The 25,218-nt window shown below is 35.9% G+C and overlaps 1 protein-coding gene across 3 annotated transcripts in view; it reads right to left on the minus strand.

Annotated features, from left to right (window-relative positions):
- Positions 1-25,218, minus strand: part of LOC117331571 (SLIT-ROBO Rho GTPase-activating protein 1-like) — a 105,965-nt gene that overhangs the window by 63,130 nt on the left and 17,617 nt on the right. The window contains exon 1 of one of the 3 annotated variants that reach the window (XM_033890366.1): positions 12,689-13,152. The exons of 1 other annotated variant lie outside the window; for it this stretch is intronic. In XM_033890366.1, the coding sequence (XP_033746257.1) occupies positions 12,689-12,728 (40 nt within the window). In that variant the 5' untranslated portion in view covers positions 12,729-13,152. Of the gene's footprint in view, positions 1-4,862; positions 5,248-12,688; positions 13,153-25,218 lie in introns of those variants that run through there. One more of the 3 variants, XM_033890364.1, reaches the window with a different exon arrangement.

Below are 25,218 nucleotides of genomic sequence, written 5' to 3' on the forward strand. Positions count from 1 at the left end.
ATTTGAGCATCAACTATATATCTCTTAATATAGGAATGCAATCAAAATTTTGGAAGTCTGGGCATTATATACACACATGAATCATACTTCAAAATTTTTGATCATGCACACAACTTTCCTCAGTCCATGCTTTTGGGATTATTTACATACTTTTTTTCAAATTAGGAAGGCTTAATGAGTAAGTTAAGGACTTCCTTAGGAGAAGAGGATATAATATTCACCTCATGAAAAACCCATTGCAGTATATTTTACATTAGTGTGATTATCATGAGAATATCCTATGTTTTTTGGAGAGAGAGAGTAATTTTATACATAACTAGAAATGTAGCCTTACAATATTCATCATCAGATGATTGACCATGGCCAGTGCACTAGGTGACCTCGGATAAACTGTCTTATATATATAATTGACTCACACAAAACTCCTCTTTAGATATCAGTCACAATATTGCTGTTGGGGATTTAGCAGACTTGTAAGCCAGTCTATATGCTAATTGTGCTTTTAAGTGTTAGGTGATCTATCTCGTGGCTAGAACTGAAATAACACCTTACTTCACATTCACATATATCTATAAAAATACTGTGTATTTATATACCTGACTTACTATATTACTTACTGTTACCTGACTCTATATGTAAATTAATATTTTCGACTGTTGAGTGGTCAATATTTTTGACTGCATGTGACTGGCGAGCAACATTCGCATGCACCTAAACAACGAATTGATTATGATTAAGCACCTTTCTGTTCGTGATTTGTAAACAGTATATCTTCCCTAGTTTGAAAGTCAAAAAGGTTTGAAGAAATCTCCAATCCAGTTTGTTGTAATTGAAAACAGGGATTCGAGTACCATATAAAATGTTATAAAAGGGTCTGTAAGAATTCTTACAAAGTATTGCGTGGCCAAAGGAACGTCAACTTTGGAGTTCGAAAACGCACCAAAGCCGGAGATAACAGTTTACTGAAGACTTTTTACGCATTCCTCAGCCTAATTAAATAGCCTATATGTGAAATCTTGTGAAATATTCAGGTAACAAAACAGTTGTTTCATGTCTTATCAGTCAACCATCAAAAGTTTCCCCCTTGGTGTTCGGAATAACGCGAATGAACTGTTTCCCGAGGCCACAGACCTTGGGAAACAGTTCATCGGGTTGGTCCCAACAACTCGGGAAAGAGTTTTGACTGTTGAGTGATAAGGCATGAAACAACTGTATACTGTACTTACATATCTGACATAATATATTAATACTATACCTTTCCTTATTTTACACTATATAAAAAGTAGACAATAGAAATGCTATTTGAAACACATCCTCCAAAAAACGCTATTAACCAGGTTAATAGTCAACAGTGCTATTAACCTGGAATCTGCAGGAGTTGTATGCTTCATTCATTCTGACTGGACAATGCATTTGCAATATCTCTTCGGATTGTCCTACCACCAATCCTACTAATATTATAAAGTTTGAAAGGGCTTTCACAAACCAAGACAAAGCAGACACAGTTTGTTTACTAAAATCTTTCGAGTGAATTTTAAAGAACATTTTGGAAGATTGCTTCTTCTACAAGATTAGATAATCTGAATGGAGAAGCATTGGAGAGGATCATTTCTGAAAAAAAGACAGCGCTAACACACACACATGTAATGTCTTGTTGATTCTGAATTAACATCGTTAAATTTGATCATTTAAATGTGGGCATAATGTTATTTTATTTATATGTAAATACACATTAAGTAATATAGTATAACATATACCTGACTTACTATATTACTGTGTATTTACATACCTGACTTACTATATTACTGTGTATTTACATATACCTGACTTATTATATTACTGTGTATTTACATATACCTGACTTACTATATTACTGTATATTTACAGATACCTGACTTATTATATTACTGTGTATTTACATACCTGACTTACTATATTACTGTGTATTTACATACCTGACTTACTATATTACTGTGTATTTACATATACCTGACTTACTATATTACTGTATACTTACAGATACCTGACTTACTATATTACTGTGTATTTACATACCTGACTTACTATATTACTGTATATTTACATATACCTGACTTACTATATTACTGTGTATTTACATACCTGACTTACTATATTACTGTGTATTAACTACAATCATGACTTACTATATTACTGTGTATTACCTGACTTACTATACTGTGTATTAATTACATACTATATTCACATAAATTATTGTCCATTATATTTAATACTTATTTTATTCTATGGTGAAGTGACTTTTTTACTCAAAAAAGCGTAACCCATAACGGTAGTATATTATATGTGAAACCCTGCACATGCTTATCGTACATGTACATCTATTTCTAGTATGTTTAAACCCTGATGAGGCTACATACCTGAAACAAAACACCTGTAGTACAACAACACGAGGTGTGGGTACAATATAATGGTGATCGATCCTAAATCATAGATTAGTGATCAGATTAGGTTATACACACACGCAACTCTAGTCGACCACATTCCACCAAAAATAGCCCCATACCAATACACGATTTTGATCATGACAAAGGTAATATATACGACTAGGGTCACACTATAATTACTACTTAGAGGTATACATGTACTTCTCCCTATTGTGTTCTATATTCCTGTAATTATCGTTAATCAAACACTTTGTGAATCCCTTATTTTCCAGGTGAGTATGTTTCTTTATAGTTGTTTTATCTTTAATGACATATTTTTTACCTGTAATTAGCCTACAAACCAGTCAATTTGGTAGCTGATAAAAATAGGTGATGTCTACTTTGACTGTCCAATCACAATTTGTTATCTGACCTACTTTTTAAAGTTATACAAAGATGGCAGGCTTAAATTTACATGTACAATAACAATATCATTCATAACTCCCCCACATTCACTCACAACAATCGTGAAATCCATAAAACTTGCGACCATAAAATATGACTGACTGGAACGTTTCAATATCAAGGGCCAATCTGAGATAATAACAAGTTTTAGGTTTAAGTAGTAATAGCCCTGAACACGCAGAAAGTCTTATTATATACCTAACCACTGAACCGAGGCCATTTTAATTCTCCCTGTAAGAGCTTCATTGCAAAGCTAGTCATTCATAAAATTTCTTGTCTGGCCACACTGTATATTCCTAACACACATGACCATCAACTTTTAAAAGTCTGTGATCATTTTTTACTCAAATGTGTTATTTATTTTAATAAATTCCTGTTTAGCATTCAGGTTCACGTCTACAGGATGAAACAGGGGCAGCATGCATGCTTATCAGGTTGTATTCAAGTTTATATAGGGAAGTGAATATGTTGTAGGGAAGATGAATCTGTCCTTGTTCTGATGAATAGAAGAGGGTCGACTATTGACAGGGGGTATATAATGTTAGATCTACACAGATACAAGTAAGATTCTTAAGTTGGTGCACCTGTTTGTAGTCTACAGCACCACTTTGTGGATTTCATCATGATGGCAGGCTGGCCTATGGAAGGGATGCAAGAATTAAAGACAGTAGTAAGGAGATATATAAGGATCTAGGGATATAGATATATAGAAATGTCTATAATTATACAACGGATATATTATTGTGGAAGGGATATGGATAGAGGAGACGTACAGAAGACCTACAACTTTGGCATACAAAAGGGATATAATATATGTTAATGTAAGAGGTATACCGGAATGGGTGTGTGTGTGGGGGGGGGGGGGGGGAGGATGGGCAATTACAGAGGGGATGAATGGACAGAGCCTGGCCTCACCTCCCACCCCCAGTGGCCCAGCAGAACCTATAAACCTGTGAAACATTATACAAGGAGGGGACAGGGTTACTACATTGTGACAAATTATAGAAAAAAAAAGACATTGATAATGTAGGGGAGGGGATGTAACACATAAGGGGGTATACACTGTAATACTACAGTGAGGGGGATATTTACACAGAGGATAAACATATGAGGGGAGGACATAAAGCATGTGCTAACACTTGATGTTTTGATACTGGTGGCATCGTAACCCTGCTGTCAGACTGCTCTATATCCACAAACCATATATCATGCAGACACTGCAAGTTTTTTCTTCTCGTTTCCATCATTTAATCATGATGTGTAAATTATGTGCATGTTGAGAAACTTAATAGGTCTTTAAAGGTATATGCAACTTGACCTATTGAACCAGGGATGAGCTCTTACTAGCATTACCAGGGAAGATAGAGGTTCACACCTCACCTAACTAGCTCCTGACAATACTGTGGCTGCAGGTGAGATGACTACAGACAAACACATATAATAAATACATTGTGCAGCACAAACATCTATACCTTAATATAAAATATAGTCATAAACTAAGGCTCAATTTCAGCTACATCATGCAAAAACAATTAATCTGGCAGGCATTTTAAGGAGGGGATAGGACACCTGAGTTTCATATGTCACTATCCGTGAGCACAGACAGCTGAGCTAATTCGACCAGATCATACGTCTGTGTTTATAGAGCCTCTGTAAACCATACTGATGACATCAGCTACGCTGACAGGTGTAACTCTTAATTGGTTTGTTTATAAAGATAACAAAAATCCCAACAAACTACTGGATGTTCTAAACATAGTTATCACTCTGTCACCAAATTTGACAATCGCCCATGAAAAATCCAAATTTTCACATGGTTAATAAACATACACCACTAATCTGTCACCAGACTTCTCAATCAGTGCCTCCTACCTAAAACAATAACAAACTTCCCCTCCAACATATAAATGTACATTAAATTTGACAGCATACAAAGTAAACACTATGATCTCTTGATACAATATTTGCTTTTATAAATATGAAAAAAAACCTTACTGCTTCCAAATCCAGTTTGTCTGCGTTTGGACCTCCTTAGTGAGGAGGATCTGCTGAGGTTTAGGCGGGGTAGTTCCCCTGGTGAGGCCAGGGCCATGGTTTTTGATCCTGGTTGTGTGGAAAGAGGTGACTACAGCTGTCTGGTGTCACAAAGAACCATGTGAGCAGTGCTGGTGACAGACAATGTGTAGCGACTATATATCCTATGGGTAGAAACAGTAATCCAGGGTACTCTAGCACTGCATGACATGTGTGATCCTTACAGAAGGTGTGTACCAGCAGGCACTAGTTCAAATGTTCCCCCTCTTTCTGTACATACCACCAATGTATGGAGAGAGTATACACCACAACACCCTTCAACTACACTGAGCTGTCCCCCCACAGAGACGTGGACTGGCCTGTGATCTAGGTCACAACATACGACTGAGCCAGTCCACTATGTGGCTCTAGGGTAGATTTGCATTTGTGTAGATTAGACCATCAAAATTAGTGAAGCGTCACCTAACACACACTACCAGGTATACACAGGTAAATCATAACTGTGGATCACACAATACACATTTCATCTGTCAGATGGTGGCGTATATTTGTTTGTATATAACCATAATTCGTTACATATTTGTTGGTATATAACCCTAATTCATACCAAATACAGTTATATTATAATATAATGTAAATTGTGACTACAGATATTCACATATTTATTTCTAGTCTACATGTAGTTGTGATTTGTTTACAAGCCAATTACATTTAGATCAAACAATTACACAAAAGACAGTGTATGTTATACCGATATATTAATTATTATATATTTGTGTCTCATAATCCAATTAATGACTGGGCATTTTTACAAAGAATACTTTTAAGAAATATTGTATAAAGATGTGTGACGTACTGGCACGTGAATAAAATATCTTATCATTATTATTAGTAATAGTAGAGAATAGGTCTGTGGTAGTAGAATAACGACGTGACTTCTGTTAAACTATATGGTGATCACCAACACACCTTTCTATTTAATATCTAGTTTTAGAGGCTTGGTCACACACCTATAAATATCATACCCACATTTCCCTATCAGGTAATGTTCCTTTGTACAAACTCAAACTGTGACAGTTTTCAGTGGGAAGTACATTGTAATCAATCAGTTTAATCTTTGGTACTTGATTGTAATTAAGAAACATGAACAACCTTGTGGGTTTGGACTGGGCTTCTTTTGTCTTCGTGGAATGTAACATTGTACAATTGAAATTATTTCATGTGATATCACATCAATACTAAAAACAAGATGCTCTATTTATTAACAGAATACTTTGCTTGCTCCAGGACAAGAAATAATTGCCATCTTGAAAACAGAAATCAATATGACCAAGATACAAACCATGTGCTTGATTTACAGATTCAAATTAGTCATGATAAAACCACTCACACTGGAACGGCTTTGTGTCTGTAGAAAGAGTAAGATACTTTATTAGTGTGGATTTAACTGATAAATAGATATAAAGGTTGAGGCCCTGACTGACAGGTTTATTGACATGGTATGATGTATGTCCCTGGTGTTTCCCTAACTGGCCTGTCACATGTCCATAAAACACACATGACCCAGTGATTTACCCTGCACGACTCCCCAGAAGCATCGCCCTCTATAAGACATATCGCACAGAGTTTCCTGCAATTCAGGAAACTATAATCAAGCAGAAAAAAACAACAACAGAAAATAAACTAATCAAACAGAAAAAATATTTTTCTGATTACCTAATTAGAAATACACCTCTGCCCAATATCTGCTCACTTGAAAAAGCAGGCCCCCAACATTTCCCAGACCAGTCTCCCCTCTTCCTTAAATATTCTCCACATCATTCCTCTCCCTCCTTCTGAAATGCTTGTAAAACTCTTCACATTTCTTATAATTAGCATCAAATCTTAAAAAAAAACAAATCTTTAAAAAAAACACTATCTATTTCCAATCGGCACATTTTAAACATCTAGATCTATAAGCAAAGTAAATCTCTCAATATAATGATGCCTCAAATTAATTGTTCCCTAACTCAATTATGCAATCATTTTCTAGTGAAGCAAATATAACATTTTGGAATAAATTCTATCGCAATTACATTATGCAAGCCCTTTTAATTGTAAAGTTTAACAATTTGTTGCTCAATTTTCATGTTTACCATTTCCATCAACAACTTCAGTTATTTGTTGTTGTGACACTGATACACAGCATTTTGAGGGATGCAGACCATTTTGAGGGATGCAGACCATTTTGAGGGATGCAGACCTATTTTTCTTCCTGTGATAGTGATTCAATTACAACTGAATAGGTAGCACAATTAGTAATTAGACTGAAGGTCCTAGGGGTTGAATCCCAGTCTGGTCAAATAGCAGTTTCTGAATCCGGCAATTGGACAGGTATGTCACCTGAGTGACTGTCTTGCTATCAAATACAAGATCAAATGGTTTTTAGGACAGACAGATGAATTAGGATGTAAAGCAGCTTATAATAGACCACTTCTACTGAGACAGGTACCTGAACTCGCAAACATCAGGTCATACTCTAGGTCAACATACCTGTCAATCTACCTGAGAACACCTGTTAAATCTACCTGTTAATGAGAATGAGTTATGCATGCCAGTCTCCTGTCTAATAGACTTTTACCTTTATCACCATCAACAACACTTTAGAGTAAACAAATGTAGTTTGGATCAACAGCTATTTACATCCTGTTAGGCATACATTATTGTATGTTAGCTTAAAAAAGGAATAATATTGAAAAAACTGACCACAATATTATTTTGTCTGAGGTTCATCTGATCCAACCAAGCATATATATAGTGCACATCAAGCAACTGGTGTAAGGTAGCTAGAGTTACCTCCCATGGTGAATTGCTGCTAGTCAGCAATCAATGTCGGCTACTCACCTATGGTAAGCTGTAATGATAAATCTGGTGGAGTACCATAAATCAGTCACTACTCCAGAAGTCCACTAAATTTTTGGTTCATTATTAATCAAGATCCAGATAAAGCAGAAAGACTTTTCAATCAAACATTGAATCAATGTAACACCTATATCATTACAAATAAACAGACATACTTGGACTTTAAAAAAAAATTGTCTGTGGTTCAATGTTGAGTGTCAGTCGGGAAAGGACAGTTATCAGAGTAGAAGAATACAAATTGTATAAGGATCACATAGACAGAAAAGAAGAGGTGAAGATCTTATAAGTGTTGTGTTTACTTCTTGTTAAAGTCCCCAACATATTTAGTGTTAATTGTGTGAAAGTAATCAATATATTAAGTGTTAATTGTGTGAAAGTACCCAAAATATTTAGTGTTAATAATTGTGTAAGTGTTAATTACAGAAACAGAGTGAACTAGACTATTAACAAAATATTCTAAGTATATATTAATCAAGTTCATAAAAATGACTGACAATAGAATAAGCATTAAGTATTGCGGACACAATGTTTATTGTACATACAGAAAGATCTATATTAAGGAATATTTACTCCAAACTTAATAATCTGTGTGTAACAGGATATTAAATTTATATTCTTCATCTCATGCAGCATGAAAATAGAAATTTTACATGAAAAGACATTAAACTAAGAGACCATATCCAAGATTGCGAGACTTGGCAACACTGATTGATTATCTGCACAAAATCAAATACAGTTTATTGTTATCTCTGAAAAAGGTGATGGATACGTTGTTCCAAAGATTCATTCTTGATGAACTATTTAACATAAGGAGCATTTGCAGTAATTTTTATATTAGAATGTTTCAAGTTTCATTGACCATAGCTCCAAAGTGGTCTCATAAGTGACACAGTGCATCATTAGAGCTAGTATGTTGCTTAGATATAATCTTTTTGAAAAGTTACATCTAAGTAACTGGTAAATACAAACAGCATTATACTGCTAGGCAAGAGAGAACTTCCCTTTACATGATGGGCAGCTTAAACAATACACAGATCCGGGTTTGATCCCTAGTGGAGACATTGAAATAAATATAATACATCATGACCTCTATTTCAACAATACATTGTATAATTGGTGGCCTCCATCTTTAAATCAAATATAGTTTTATTTCCAATTTTACAGGACTGATCTATAAATATAGGACTCTCTCTCACAAGATTCCATCGTGGCAATCTACTTCCCCAATCCTTGTATGAACCTGAAAACTTCTTCACAATTTACTGTAAATTTTCAAACTTTCTCTGATGAGAAAATTAAAAAAAGGACCTCTATCCAGATAGACACTACTTACTCCAAACCTTATAATTCTGAACCAAGTACCTACTTTTTCTGTAGCCTTTCACAAACTGGACAGACGTCATTGGTGTGTTGTACTGTTGCCTTGTAGCCTTTTCTTCTGTTACCAGCTGTCTGCTGCACCATATATGATGTAATGTCTACATCCCACACGGAAATATTGTTCTGAATGTTTATTATAAGATCTATAGTAATGTAACATTAAATTCTTTCATATTAAAGCATATGAAGTGGCCACATCCGTCAATACATTGTTGGCCTATTTAGTTCCATTCAGGAAATGAGCTGGGTTAAGTTGCATACATATGTAAGGGGATCATAGTTATTTACTTATGTTCTCTAATCCCACTGTACACTCTGACTGGACTTTGTAATCTGCCTACATAACGTGGCCAATCATATTAAAGCAGATCATGTCCAGCTACAAAACTGCCATTAAATAACTATACATGATGACCATTGTAATATTTTTATACAATGAGTGGCATAATTGTATATATCCTTATATAGTGATCAATCCACAATTAATTTTGATGAGTCTTTTTCTACAGCTAATGATAACGCACATGTCCTACACCTCAATGTTAGATATGAGTATTTCCAGAAACTTGTGATCATGACATCTACAAATTATTTCCACGAGTCCTTTTCCACTGTATTGCTAAAAACAATGAATCTACCCATGTTAAATTTGAGTGATCTCAAGAATTTCTGCGAGTTCCATCAAAATTTTATGAGGACAGAGCTTGGGACTTGCATGTATATCTATCATGTATATCTATCAAAGTTATATACAATTCTACATGCAAGAACTTGTGAAGTATATCTTAATTCCATTTGTCATGAAATTGTCAAACCTTGGGTTAAAACTCAAGGATCTGGTCAGAGAGGCACCTATGAAACATAACTTACAAATGCCTGTTAGTTACCTCCTTTTGTAAAGGATAGCCTCCCTTTGTAAAGGATAGCCTCCCTTTGTGAAGGATAGCCTCCCTTTGTAAAGGATTAGTACCTCCTTTTGTAAAGGGTAACCTTCATTTTTAAAGGACTGATGCTGGTCAGTTTCCTCCTTTTGTAAAGGATTATTGGCCTCAGACCACAGTTATACTTCCGGGTTGTTGCACATAAATGTAGTACATATGGAAATTTCAGGACAGTTACTAAATAATTTTCCTGACTTAGCTGTTGCAGATATGGGCATAATTTCAGCATGGATTTATAGTGCAATATTTATTCTAGTGGTAGAATTTTGTTTTGACACCATTTCCATGTTTGTTTGTGTGGTAGGACACAGGGAAGTTATAAGACTTGAGCAGTAATATTTGGTATTTTCCTAGATTTTCCCATAATAGGGGGATGGTGACACTCAATAGAAATATCTTTCTTAAATGCTGGTCATCAGGTACTTTCCAGCTCACTGTAGGTTCCGCTTGAATACTTCTACAACATGATATGAAAACCATGCAGACTTTTTGTCAATTTTTGAAATATTTCAATATTGATTTTTCTTTGGTAAAAAATATATAGGGAAATTAATCATGGTCTGAGGCCTGCATTAAATTATGCTTGTTAGTTACCTCCCTTTGTAATGGATTTCTAGCCTATTGACATAGATTAAATAAGCTACAACTTATTCCTGGTGAATGGATTCCATCAATCCCCAGCAGCTACTTGTCACTCAGCAGTTGAAAGCAGGAAGTGTTTCCCCCTGACAGCTGTGATATAACAGTAGGTCTTCATCACCTCCACTGATAACAACCCGCATCAGGGTCAAAAGTTGCTAAAGATCTTGACCCATCAGACTTAATGATTAAACAGAATGATAGATGATGGAGTTCCTAGCAAGTGGTAGTGACAAAGGTAGCCATCAATCTGATAACTGCCTCCATGCTGTCATCTAAATCAAACAGAAGTTATATAGCTTACAAAAATTGAAATGAGAATATCAGAATTGCAAAATAAAAACCTGCAATCTTTTGACATTTTGTAGTTGGCCTATAAAACACAGTTGTTATCAAAGTGATCGGAGTGTCAGTATATAGCTTCATCAGATTATTTTCAGCATTTGAAGTGCTTATAGCTTAGTTACAATGTCACAAGCACTAAAATGACAATGATTTCAATGATTCTACATTAACGTTTATAGCTTATTTACAATGTCAAAAGCACTAAAATGACAATGATTTAAAGATTCTTCATCTCCAACAGAGAGTAACCATAAACACGAATAGGCTGCTACATATCTTCATACAGAACAAAATGTTTGATAGTTAATATAGCTTTGGCATGCATCTTTGCCATGCACACAAAAATGTTCTAAGATAATTTTACAAAAGAAACAATATTTATTAGCACCCTTACTATTACAATATCAATGCAGTAATGGATAAAGTATATGCCAAATAATGGAGATAAAACTGCATTATACAGCGGTTTCATCCTTCCAGGATTGGTCAGTGATCATTGATGCTTGTGGCAAAAAGTGTAGAAAGTCAGAAGGAAAGTCAGGATATCAAAATTAGCTTAAATATATTAAAATAGAAATACAGGTAATCACACTTGGGTAGACACCACTGGTGTAGACTGGCCCTGGTTTCTAGAATATTAAAATTATAAATAACATTGAGATTCACAATCTAGAGTTTCAAACAAGGGGAGATAAGCTACTGCCTCAAAACAATCTATCAATTCTTTACAAAAACTTTAGGTCTAGCAGCCAGTCTACCACAGACTGACCAACAGATTTCTGTTTTCATTTATTTCAACAGATAAACTGGTTTCTTTGTGTAGACAGTTCCTCACCAGTGATAACAGAAGATTTTTCACTCTTTTTCTATGTGTATAGCAGAATGGTAGTAAATGTATTTTCCCTTCAAATCATTATCTTGTAAATATGGTGTATTTATAATTAACATGTATACAGTGATGAGCATTGATGTATTTCAGAGCATAAAACTGTAAAGTAACCACCAAACAAAATTGATAGGCAAACCAACGGATTGTCTATAGGTATAATCAAACATATCCTCTTCCATTCATCTTGGTAAAAATGATCAAGTATCAGAGCTCTATATGAAGCTGGTAACAATCGTGACCATTTGTTCATGTACAAGTAATTATATGTTCTCTAAATGGATACCTGTGATGCGATTTTTTGTAGGTAATTATTCCCGTTTGTCTGGTGTATTCTCCAAATAGCAACTGACGTATCATCCACACATTAGCACAACACTTATATTTTCTCCCAATTATTATGGGATAAAAATGCTGTAAAAAAAAACTCAATCTGAATTGATTTCCTCTTAATATAATGCCTATGAAAGAATAACAATATCTATCCACCACAATGTGTATAGAAACATTACATTCATGAAAAGCTGTCAGGAACCACTATCTCTGATGCTACAAACTGTCAAAACTACAAACTACAAACATATTTATCTCCTGTAAATGGACAAGTTCAATACCAAAACACATAAACTGGATACCAGACATTTTGGCAATTCGTTGTAATGCTAATACATAAGAAGAAAGTATACCAAACTTACGGAGGCTATGTTTTCGGTGGAAGTTCTCAATCTCTGGCATGATGTCACTGTATAAAGATTTGACCTTGAATTGAAGCTGACCTTCACAAATTAAATCCTCTTCTTAAGTTGAAAACTCATCCAACATGGCACACTCATCTAAAGTAATGCATCCTGAATCCAAGCACTCGAGTCAATGTACAAGGTAATTTTGCAAATAACACTTCAGTGCAGCGATGTAAATAATACTGTAAGTGAAACTGTTTGCACCACCAGAAGGATTCATGTGACTGTAACCAGTCCTGTCTGAATAAAGTTTACACAGAGCAGTGGTACCACATCTGTTTCATATTGAGAAGTGGTAGTTGGGGGTCCTTCTGTCCTGGCTGAGTGTGTTCGGGTGTTTAGATGTCTCTGCCCTCACTGGGACTTTTCTAGCCTTCAGGAAATCTTCAGCTCTATTTTCTCAGTACATCAGATTTATAAACTTCAACTCAGGAAAACAATATCCCACAAATGCTTGGTCTATGAGTGTTACTTCCTGAGGCTGATATTATTATATACACTACACAAATCTCCAGGTTAAGCTGGGTGTAATAATGACACAGTCATGAGTATGATGCTGTTGCACACATTTCTACTTATTTATGACTAAACTGTAGTTTTAGAGACCTAAACATCTGCTGTTGCCATTGGCCTCACCACACAGCAGGTAGACTGTTTGGTATAACAACAATCACATCACCAATCCGACTTGGTGATGGTTCCTAGAGGAGTTCCTCATGGAGGGGTGTATATGTGTGGTGCACAGGACTGGCGGGAAGGTGAACTGTCAGTACAGGGTATAGAGGTAAAATGACGGGCCTGATCCAATGCCAACAGGCTTCACCACAGCTATACCCATCCACAACATCCATCACACACATACACACTACTACACACATACACTATCTATACCTATTCCACTTTTTATTTCATAAATAAAACAATTCATGTGTACATGTTACAGATTTGTGGTTTAGCCATCAAAGGCCCTGGGCTATACATCAGGTTATAGACCATCAGACAAAGAGTTTTACAGACAGACAATGAATCATCATCGTCATCAATATTTTCTTACAACTGGCCCTGAAAACTCTTCAATTCTTTAAATATGAAGAAAGTGATCGAGTTGAAAGATATAAATTTCCATGTTTCTATCTATCTTACTCACTGCTGGGATTCCAAGTATCAACATGCCAATATCATTTTCTGCTTCCTGATAACATGGCACACTCAACTCAAAGGCTAAGTAAATTAGCTGTAAATCATCTAAAATAAGGACCACCTTACCATAAATCTCCTTTTCAACCACAATTAAAATGATTTTTTAAAGATAATTTTCTTAAAGATATTGTTTTATAGTCAATTTTATAATATGTTTTCAATGAAAAATGTATTGTAAATTGATAACAGAACTGAAAACTCAAGGATAATATGTTGTGCTATCCTAAAATGTATTCATCTTAATTGTTCTAACCTTTTGAAATCATAAATATCAGTGAGAATATGGTAATTTTCTAAAACATGAAGAACCTCCAAAAGAGGAAATAAGGAATAATGTCGCCATGAACTAAATTACGAGCATATCATGTACTTCAAAGGTGTTTTTTCTCAAGGACCACAATATACATATTTCTAATAAGAGGTATACTTTGTAAGATAACAGCAAGTTGGAAATATAATTGCAATGCACGATGTAACAGAAAGACTGGGCATCTCTAATAGAAATTGGCTAATCAAAGTGGCAGTGTAGACTTGTTTCCTGGACTCTTTCCAAGATTGTGTATTTCATTACAAGAACATTAATATGCTGTACAGTTACATCTCTTTCAATCTTGTTTTATATCGTTACAACTTTCCCATTATGCTGATGTTTAACAGTCTTGATAACATAAATATTTTTTAGATAAATGCTGACAGTATATATCTGACATCCACTACATTGTGATACATGTGCATAATTTACATTTTTATGATAACTTCCAGTACTTTTTTAACATTCAAACTTTATTTTATAGAAGGATGTGTGCTCAGTAGCCAGCTGGTTGCTATACTTGATGAAGACTTCTATAGAAACATATGCCTTTAAGTAATATATAATAATTCTTGAAAAATCTAGACAGATTAAAATAATGATTTTCAAATCAACACTGTATGTTATATATAGTCTAATACTGTAAAGAATTTCTTATTATAATACTACTTGACCTCTGGTCGACAGATATCCTGTGTAGCATTTCAATCCACAGCCTAATGGAGGGGAGGTAACTCGTACATCTCTCATATCATAGAGAGCTGGTGAGTGTGTATGATACCCAGTTAGGTAACGGCAGGATGGTTAACCGTCTGGTTGTCACTTTTCCTGTCATTACATATAAATGTCACCAACATTATTGTCTTTTTCTTTATGCATGGATGTACACCTAAAATATCACCTGAAATATCACATGTACTGACAACTTAATTCAACTGATTACATGCATTCCCATATGCCACGACAATAAACAGTACTTTTTTTGTATTATAACATCTGCATCAGTAAAGTAAATACATTTGTATAACACCATTACCGTTTACAGAAAGATCCCAATGGTGTTCATAAATTGTCAAATTTCACCAGGAATTCATTTAGCAATTACATGATCAATCTAAATATAATATTTGTTTCTCCTCTTTTTCTTTCAAATATTGTTTGGATATATTCTGGACTTAGTAATAATATTTTACTAGGTACAATAGATCAGTCAGATGAGAATAACAACTCCTTTTCTGTAGAAAGTAATAAAACAATGAAGGCACCACAATCTAAAACAACCGGGACAAACTGAGTTTTTAACAAGTAAACAACTATATATGCAAGCCTCGAATTTGACACTGAATTACTTGCTATTTGCAAGAAGATGTTGGAGAATAGAGAGTAGAAAATAAATATAATTTCTTTTTTCAGCAAGTGGTTTCATCAGATGAAAGCTGTAACAATTATATAACAAATTAATCCAATTAGTCAGTTCTTACTATAATGTCTATGTACATTCTCACATACACATGCTAAATCACATTTTTCATATCAAAACACATATCTTAATTGACTTTGGAGATTACATAGCAAGTAAAAAGACATTTTAGCAAGTACAAATTTAAGATGCTTGCTGTTTTTAGCAAGTGACATAAAATGTTGAATTCAAGGCCTGCATGATATGTAGACAATATACAGGTACACGTAGTCAAGAAATAATAAACAAGAGGCCCAATGGGCCTGTATCGCTCACCTGGCTCTAGAGCAAATTTGCAGTTGATTGAGGTCATTTCTACAGATACTATGCTGATAACAACTTTATTCAAATATCAGAGTAAGCTTGGTTTATTCATGTCAATATATTTTTTAGTCCTTCATTCAAGCATACTATTTGCCTCTTGGTTATTGAGAAGAAGTCGTTTGAGGATTATAGCCTATTTGACCCATGTGACCTTGAATGATAGTCAAGGTCATTTATTTTAACAAACTTGGTAGCCCTTCACCCCAGCATGCTACAGGCCCAATATCAAGTCCCTGGGCCTTTTGGTTATTGAGAAGAAGTCGTTTGAAGATTATAACCTATTTGACCCATGTGACCTTGAATGAAGGTCAAGGTCATTTATTTTAACAAACTTTGCAGCCCTTCACCCCAGCATGCTACAGACCCAATATCAAGTCCCTGGGCCTCTTGGTAATGGAGAAGAAGTCGTTTGAAGATTATAACCTATTTGACAAATGTTACCTTGAATGAAGGTCAAGGTCATTTATTTTAACAAACTTGGTAGCCCTTCACCCCAGCATACTACAGGCCAAATATCAATTCCCTGGGACTCTTGGTTATTGAGAAGAAGTTGTTTGAAGATTATAGCCTATTTGACAAATGTGACCTTGAATGAAAGTCAAGGTCATTTATTTTGACAAATTTGGTAGCCCTTCACCCCAGCATGCTACAGGCTCAATATAAATTCCCTGGGCCGCTTGGTTATTGAGAAGAAATCATTTGAAGATTATAGCCGATTTGACCCATGTGACCTTGAATGAAGGTCAAGGACATTTATTTTAACAAACTTGGTAGCCCTTCACCCCAGCATGCTACAGGCCCAATATCAAGTCCCTGGACCTCTTGGTTATTGAGAAGAAGTCGTTTGAAGATTATAGACTATTTGACCCATGTGACCTTGAATGAAAGTCAAGGTCATTTATTTTGACAAATTTGGTAGCCCTTCACCCCAGCATGCTACAGGCTCAATATAAATTCCCTGGGCCGCTTGGTTATTGAGAAGAAGTCGTTTGAAGATTATAGTCTATTTGACCTGTGTGACCTTGAATGAAAGTCAAGGTCATTTATTTCAACAAACTTGGTAGCCCTTCACCCCAGCATGCTACAGGCCAAATATAAAGTCCCTGGACCTCTTGGTTATTGAGAAGAAGTTGTTTGAAGAATATAACCTATTTGACCCATGTGACCTTGAGTGAAGGTCAAGGTCATTTATTTTAACAAACTTGGTAGCCCTTCACCCCAGCATGCTACAGGCCCAATATCAAGTCCCTGGACCTTTTGGTTATTGAGAAGAAGTCGTTTGAAGATTATAGCGTATTTGACCCCTGTGACCTTGAATGAAGGTCAAAGTAATTTATTTTAACAAACTTGGTAGCCCTTCACCCCAGCATACTACAGGCCCAATATGAAGTTCCTGGGCCTCTTGGTTATTGAGAAGAAGTTGTTTAAGTGAAAAAGTTGACGCCGGACAGACGGACGGACGACGGACGCCGCACCATGGCATAAGCTCACTTGCCCTTCGGGCAGGTGAGCTAAAAACAACAGGGACAAACTGGGTTTTTAACAAGTAAATAAGTATATAGTCAATATACAGGTACATGTAGTCAGAGATAGGTTATGTTGGTGCATGTCAGATATATAGCATACCAGATCTCATACCTGTAGTGTATTGTGAGATAAGACCGAGGTGGTATACAGGTGTAAACCAATAATATAAAGGTAACAACCATACAGGTATCCTTACTGGGACATGACTCGCCTACAAAAAAGGGAACCTGTCACAACACAAAACACAAACTCTGCTCTATTGTTGGAAACTACAGATTGGATAATGTCTATTATAGCTATAACTCTCTAATTCCATACATGTCCACTGACAATATGAATATCTTAAGTGAGTAGGGTAAGTAAAACCATGACCAAATATGTAAGTTTTTAACTTAGTTATGTTTGAAGAGTATATAAATGTAGAGATGAAAAATATGTGAACTATCGTGTTGTTTCCATATACGGATAGTGTGGTTTTTCCAGTATATATGCAAGTGCAGAGATGATAGAAAAAATGTACGAGTTGTCGACAGAGTGTAGTTTGTATGGTATATATAGTGACACTGAAATGTCTCCATACACCTGATATATGGAGAGTAGTTCAAGCCTAACAATTTTAAGCTATCACCATACATGAATGAACATTGATCAGATATAGGACACAGCGCTAAAATGTGAACCTGTCAACACTTCAACTATTTTAACCCATACGGATATACAGTAGGTATACACAGCTTGTGGGACATTCCCCTATTTAAAACCTGAACATTGATTTCCAGTGAAGTTGAAGAATTATTCAGTTTACCCCCATGTATCATCAGAATGTATATTATTTAAACAGATCTAGCTGCTACATAAAGATTTATACCCAATAGTCAGTAGCAGTGTGTCCTCTCTGTTGAATTAGTATTAACAGTGGCATGTAGAATTAAAATGACACAGCATGAATTGTCAATCCAGATAGAAATAGTATAAGGTCATTTTTGATCAAGGTCACTTCAGGTTGAGCAGAATATCAAAGGTCATTTCTGATCAAGCTCACCTGAGGTTGAGCAGAATATCAAAGGTAATTTCTTATTAAGGTCACCTGAGGTTGAGCAGAATAGCAAAGGTTATTCATTTCTGATCAAATCAATTAAGGTTGAGCAAAATATCTCTCAAGGATCAATCTGTCTTTTAAGGTAAAATCTTTTTTTTGGCAATTCATTTTCATGAGGATATTTAACACCTTATGAAATTTGGTTTCATGAACAAAGAATTCAAAACACACAGTATCAAGGCAATTTTCAAAATGGAATGGAAATGCTTTGATTGGGTGAATAGTGCTTTTTCAGCTCAGGATTTTAGACACATGGAAGTTGGTTTGCCTTCATGAAGAATACTAAAAAGATATATTTTCATCACTATCATTAGCAGAATTCAATGCCTGGAATAAGAGGAGCAATACTTCAGCTGGAGGCACTTGTGAGTAGGACTGTGACATGTCTGATTGCCCCGGAAACAAAGCACCATCACTTGGGCTACAATCACTCTACAACAATCAATACAGATCATAAACCCTGTGGCTAAAAAACCAGCACAGGTTCTAAACTATCAGACAATCAAGTAAAAAAAATCCCAATATAGTGTGAACTCATTTGTCCTTGAGTCAGCACAGGTTTAAGGGTTGTTTGTGACAAATATGGGTCTGTGAGCCAACATAATTTTTACGATAGTTCAAAAGGATAAATTACCCCCATCAACTATAACATCAGAACAGACAAAGTAAATATTAGGATAGACAGGTTCGATTATCTGTATCAATGGTGATGACACTCCATAACAATCAACATGTCAGTAGTATATACTTCTAATTAGACCATCCACAACACTATTATTGATGGTCATTCTCCACTCTAATAGCTGGTCAATGGCCAAAGGCTGCTGGATTGGGTGATGTTGTCCAGTGACCATCTGGTTCTGTAGGGATGACCAACAAATGCTGGTATGATGGGATATATACATATGTATGCTCTGCCTTCTGTGTAGCCTTCTCTATGGTTCTGTAGGGATGACCAACAAGGGCCCAATGGGCCCAAATCGCTCACCTGCAATGCAGTGATCTTTTCATATATGGATCCTGCAGTTATTTGAAAGCATGCTACAGGACCAATATAATGTCTCTCTGCACTTTGGCTTTTCACTAAAAGTCATTTAAAGATTTAAGCATACTTGATCGACGTGACCTTGAATGAAGGTCAAGGTCATTCATTTGAACAAACTTGGTAGCCCTTTACCCCAGCATGCTACAGACCCAATATCAACTCCCTGGGACTCTTGGTTATTGAGAAGAAGTTGTTTAAAGATTTTAGCCTTTTTGACCCCTGTGACCTTGAATGAAGGTCAAGGTCATTCATTTGAACAAACTTTGTAGCCCTTTACCCCAGCATGCTACAGACCCAATATCAACTCTCTGGGACTCTTGGTTATTGAGAAGAAGTCGTTTAAAGATTTTAGCCTTTTTGACTCCTGTGACCTTGAATGAAAGTCAAGGTCATTCATTTGAACAAACTTGGTAGCCCTTCACCCCAGCATGCTACAGGCCAAATATTAGGTCTCTGGGACTCTTGGTTATTGAGAAGAAGTCGTTTAAAGATTTTAGCCTTTTTGACTCCTGTGACCTTGAATGAAAGTCAAGGTCATTCATTTGAACAAACTTGGTAGCTCTTTACCCCAGCATGCTACAGGCCAAATATTAGGTCTCTGGGACTGTTGGTTATCGAGAAGAAGTCGTTTAAAGATTTTAGCCTTTTTGGCCCCTGTGACCTTGAATGAAGGTCAAGGCCATTCATTTGAACAAAATTGGTAGCCCTTTACCGCAGCATGCTACAGACCCAATATCAACTCCCTGGGACTCTTGGTTATTGAGAAGAAGTCGTTTAAAGATTTTAGCCTTTTTGACTCCTGTGACCTTGAATGAAAGTCGAGGTCATTCATTTGAACAAACTTGGGAGCCCTTCACCCCAGCATGCTACAGGCCAAATATTAGGCCTCTGGGACTCTTGGTTATTGAGAAGAAGTCGTTTAAAGATTTTAGCCTTTTTGACTCCTGTGACCTTGAATGAAAGTCAAGGTCATTCATTTGAACAAACTTGGTAGCCCTTCACCCCAGCATGCTACAGACCCAATATCAAGTCCCTGGGACTCTTGGCTATTGAAAAGAAGTCGTTTAAAGATTTTAGCCTTTTTGACTCCTGTGACCTTGAATGAAGGTCAAGGTCATTCATTTGAACAAACTTGGTAGCCCTTCACCCCAGCATGCTACAGACCCAATATCAAGTCCCTGGGTCTTTTGGCTATTTAGAAGAAGTCGTCTAATTTTTTTTTAGCCTTTTTGACTCCTGTGACCTTGAATGAAAGTCAAGGTCATTCATTTGAACAAACTTGGTAGCCCTTTACCCCAGCATGCTACAGACCCAATATCAACTCCCTGGGACTGTTGGTTGTTGAGAAGAAGTTGTTTGAAGATTTTAGCCTTTTTGACTCCTGTGACCTTGAATGAAGGTCAAGGTCATTCATTTGAACAAACTTGGTAGCCCTTCACCCCAGCATGCTACAGGCCCAATATTAGGTCTCTAGGCCTTTTGGTTATTGAGAAGAAGTTGCTTGAATGGAAAGTTGACGCCGGACGGACGGCCGGACGGCCGGACGGCCGGACGGACGACGGACGGACGACGGACGCCGCGCCACGGCATAAGCTCACTTGCCCTTCGGGCAGGTGAGCTAACAAATGACTGGAATGATGGCCGTATGGCAGCCTTCTCTATGCCACTTGTGAGCTGACTGACTGACATCAGTGTATGGACAAAATGAGCAGGCTTCCATTTAGACTGTCTCTAGGATATTAGATTACTAATTAAAATGAGACATAATTTACATCTTTAGTTTCAAACTAGGGACATATGTTCTGAAAAGCTGGAATTAGAATTTAGTAATTCATTACAAAAACCTGGGGGCTGGTAGCCAGTCTACGTTTTGTGTACAACTCTCTCATACTGATACCCCTGATAGCATCAAGATGACTATCATAGTCTGTGATTAATTGAAAGTTTATGACATTTTTCTTCTGTTTGTTCCAATAAAATTGTTGGGATTTTTTACTGGACAAAATAAAATTTAAGTGGACAGGTCAGACAAGTCCAACTTTGAGGAGAGTGCTACTGGACAGCCTCCTTTCTCATGCCTGGCTGTATAATGACTCCCTGATAATGGGGAGACTGATAAAATGTGGTACGACTATCATCTGAGCCAGTGTTTACCCTCTTTCTGTGCTGGTGTTTGCCTACCTCCCCCTCAGATCATCAATCTAACGGTTGGTGCTGGCCTCCTGAGCCATTGATCCCTGTGGATGGTGGATCCTATAAATGTCTCTATAAAGTGTGTCCAGTGTTTACCAACCCACTTCTCTATATCACACCAATGATTCTCATTGTGTCAAGGATACACAAGAGGATAAACATAATGGCCACTCCAGTATTGATGTTGAATAACTATCAACCGTTCTATCAATGGCAGACATGTATGAAGCTGACATGAACAACAATGGAAGTCTAATGATAATGCTTATTTACTCCTGCAGTGTTATTTACACATTTCTGTGGGAAAATAAAACATTTTTAAATTCACTGTGCTGCCAGGGACTGTATGTATATTGCTATTCCGTTAGATTTTATTCACCTCAGACATACTGAAAAATAAAGTAACTCAAAGGAGTCAAAGATACTGAAACCTGCTATATTTATTAAAGAGACATATAAAGGTATAAGACACTGCATACAAATTATTGTGTGTATTATTGTCTACCAGTATACAAGAGGCATATAGGGCCTTAAATGTTGTTAACATTCAAGTAGCACCACGAGAAGTCCAATACCCAATCTCTATGGACTAGCAGTATATTTTATGTTGAGCTAGTTCTTTCAATGTTTATTGTCAAAATACAGGATGGGTTAATCATTTTTCAAAATCTGTGTGGGTTGGTATTTCAAATAAAAATAATGTATAGAAATGTACAAGCTTTGGAGCACTAGATTGTAAAATAAGAGGACTGTGAGGTTAAACTAAACCTGTTCTCTTGTCCATGGTAAAATAAACGCTGAATAGCTAGCCTCTGAAATAATAGCTTTCAAATAGCTTTCAAACGAACAGATCTGAATCCAGCACCACATCTATACATCTTAAGGCTATAAAAAGCATAAATCAAGAATTTTTTAATTGTCAGTTTTGCACAGCTTTCACAATTAACTTTAAATAAACAATGAAATAACAGCTATAGAACAATGATGTAGTGTATAAGATTACCCAGGAATGTACACTGAGAGGAGACAGCTGGAACTGCTGTCAGGACATATTACATTACAAGGTCCAGGGCACACTTATACATGTGTTTAAGTACATCCCTATCACAAAGGAGGGGATACAAAGATAACACTATACTAATTGTTCCATTTGGAGTCCAATAACATCTTCTGTCTTGTGAATGTCCTGAGCACTGTTAAAGACAAGCAATTAGCACATGTCTTCTCTCCTCTGTAAACATTGAAGCTTGAGTCACTTTCTCATGTGTTTTTTTTACAATTCACAGATTTGGAGGATTTACTAATTCCTGTTATTGACCTCAGCATGGCCATTTGTATAATCCCCATTAGCACATTAGCAAAACTCATTATTTATAATTTTCATTTTAAAATGCAATATATACTACTTAATTCTCATATAATTGTAATTGGGTAAAGGATGGCTCCATGATAACAGAGGTCAATGAGAACACACACAAATTAAGAGATCAATTTTGTAGATAATTAGAATCATAGAAATGTATGAAGCTTGGTGTCACTTTGGGTAAAACGATCAAAGTCCTTAAACTTTTGATAGGACTGAAGAGTTCAAATGAAAACATGATCAAGGTTAAAGTTGATGGAGGGTCTGAGAGCACCCATTAACACCATATTGATGCACAGACACAATTTCTATTAGTCCTAAATAAAACAAAAACAAAACATACAGTGTTTGTAGCTGTATATTTTGGTCGACAACAATCTCAACCATGGTATTTCCCTTCATTCACAGTTCAACACAGGCTAAGGCCACTTAACAGACTTCTTTAACTTGAAATATTCTTCTGATAACATGTTTTTATTTCTTGGTTGCCAAAACCAATAAAGTCTCCGCTCCATTAATACCTCCACTGTCAGCCGAATCGCTGCTAGAATTTGGACCAGAATATACCTGCTATCTTATCTGTCCATTATCTACCAAGAACATCAGCAAAACCTCCAAACATCCTTCTGCCAAAGTATCGCAAAACAGAGCAACCTGCCAAAGTCTGTTGTTCATGACTGAAGGATGAGTTCTAATCTTTTTTTTTCTCAAACATTTGCTAAAGGGCATTTACAACTAGTTCCTCAACATCTCTTGAAAGTGGCTATTCAGTCAATTCTATTGTCCTTGGATAACATACACTAAGTCATACAGATCAATAGAAAATTTATTAAATATTTTTAGACCGATAAATTGGGATTTTTTGCGAAAATTGATTTAAGAGCGGCTACATGTGATAATGAAAATTAGCCATAAATTAATTTAAAACAGTAGTAGTGAGTGTACATAACGATGTTCTATTATGATTTAGCAGTCAAAGAATGAGCACAAATCTAAAATCTATTCAATTATAGGTGTTTGTGAGCACAATGTCTGTCATAAATGTCCAATATAATAATATTACTTTCATCAGGAATATAACATTATCAAATTTCAACACATGGATCATATCAATATCAAAGATTTTATGACACATGCTATTATGGACATTTAGAAATATGTATTTGATGTATGATAGAATTGTCTGCCTTACATAACTTTATTCATTTATTAGCATGTGATAATTCAGAAATACCAAGTGATAATCGATGCTAGGCAACCATGTCACTTTGTAAGCTTGAAACATGTAATAGAATTGTTCTTAGACTTGGGTGCAAGTCAAAATTAACAGTATAGTTATTAACTTTAACATAGGCAAGAGTCAGGAAGGCAGCATATAGCCTTAAGTAAATCAAATATCAGTATGACATACTTTAACATATAACCAACACATAGGAAAGAATAATTTATCATCTAGACACCAGGAATAATTTGATGTTTATAAAGTGTCTCCACTGCTCTGATGGTTTATCAGGGTGATTGTCAAAGTAAAAATCAACACTAAAATTGATGTAAACCACGGAAGCTGACCAGACAATGCATACATGTGCAAAGGATTGCATGTATATGTGTCTAACAGTGATTGAGCATTACATCACAGCATGTACGTGGACAAGCTGCATTGACTACACATGAGCACATAAACACACACAAATGCACATGTCTGTGGAAGATAAAGCAATTAATGCACAGCATCATTTGATGGGTACCCCTGATCAGACTTCAGGAGACTTAGACATGCCACTTCTCCATTGCAAGTTTTTTCTGTGGCTAGTCTTCTTATCTAAGGGCAGACAACTCGAGGAAGAGGATGAAACTCATTATAATATTAGACATAGTATACATTGAGATATAGTTCTTGACTACAAAAGCTTTCATTTTATTTCTTCTCTGCAGGATACTTTTTTCCTTTCTTCTCTTATAGGT

Source organism: Pecten maximus, chromosome 7 (assembly GCF_902652985.1).
Source record: "Pecten maximus chromosome 7, xPecMax1.1, whole genome shotgun sequence".
Lineage (NCBI taxonomy): Eukaryota > Metazoa > Mollusca > Bivalvia > Pectinida > Pectinidae > Pecten > Pecten maximus.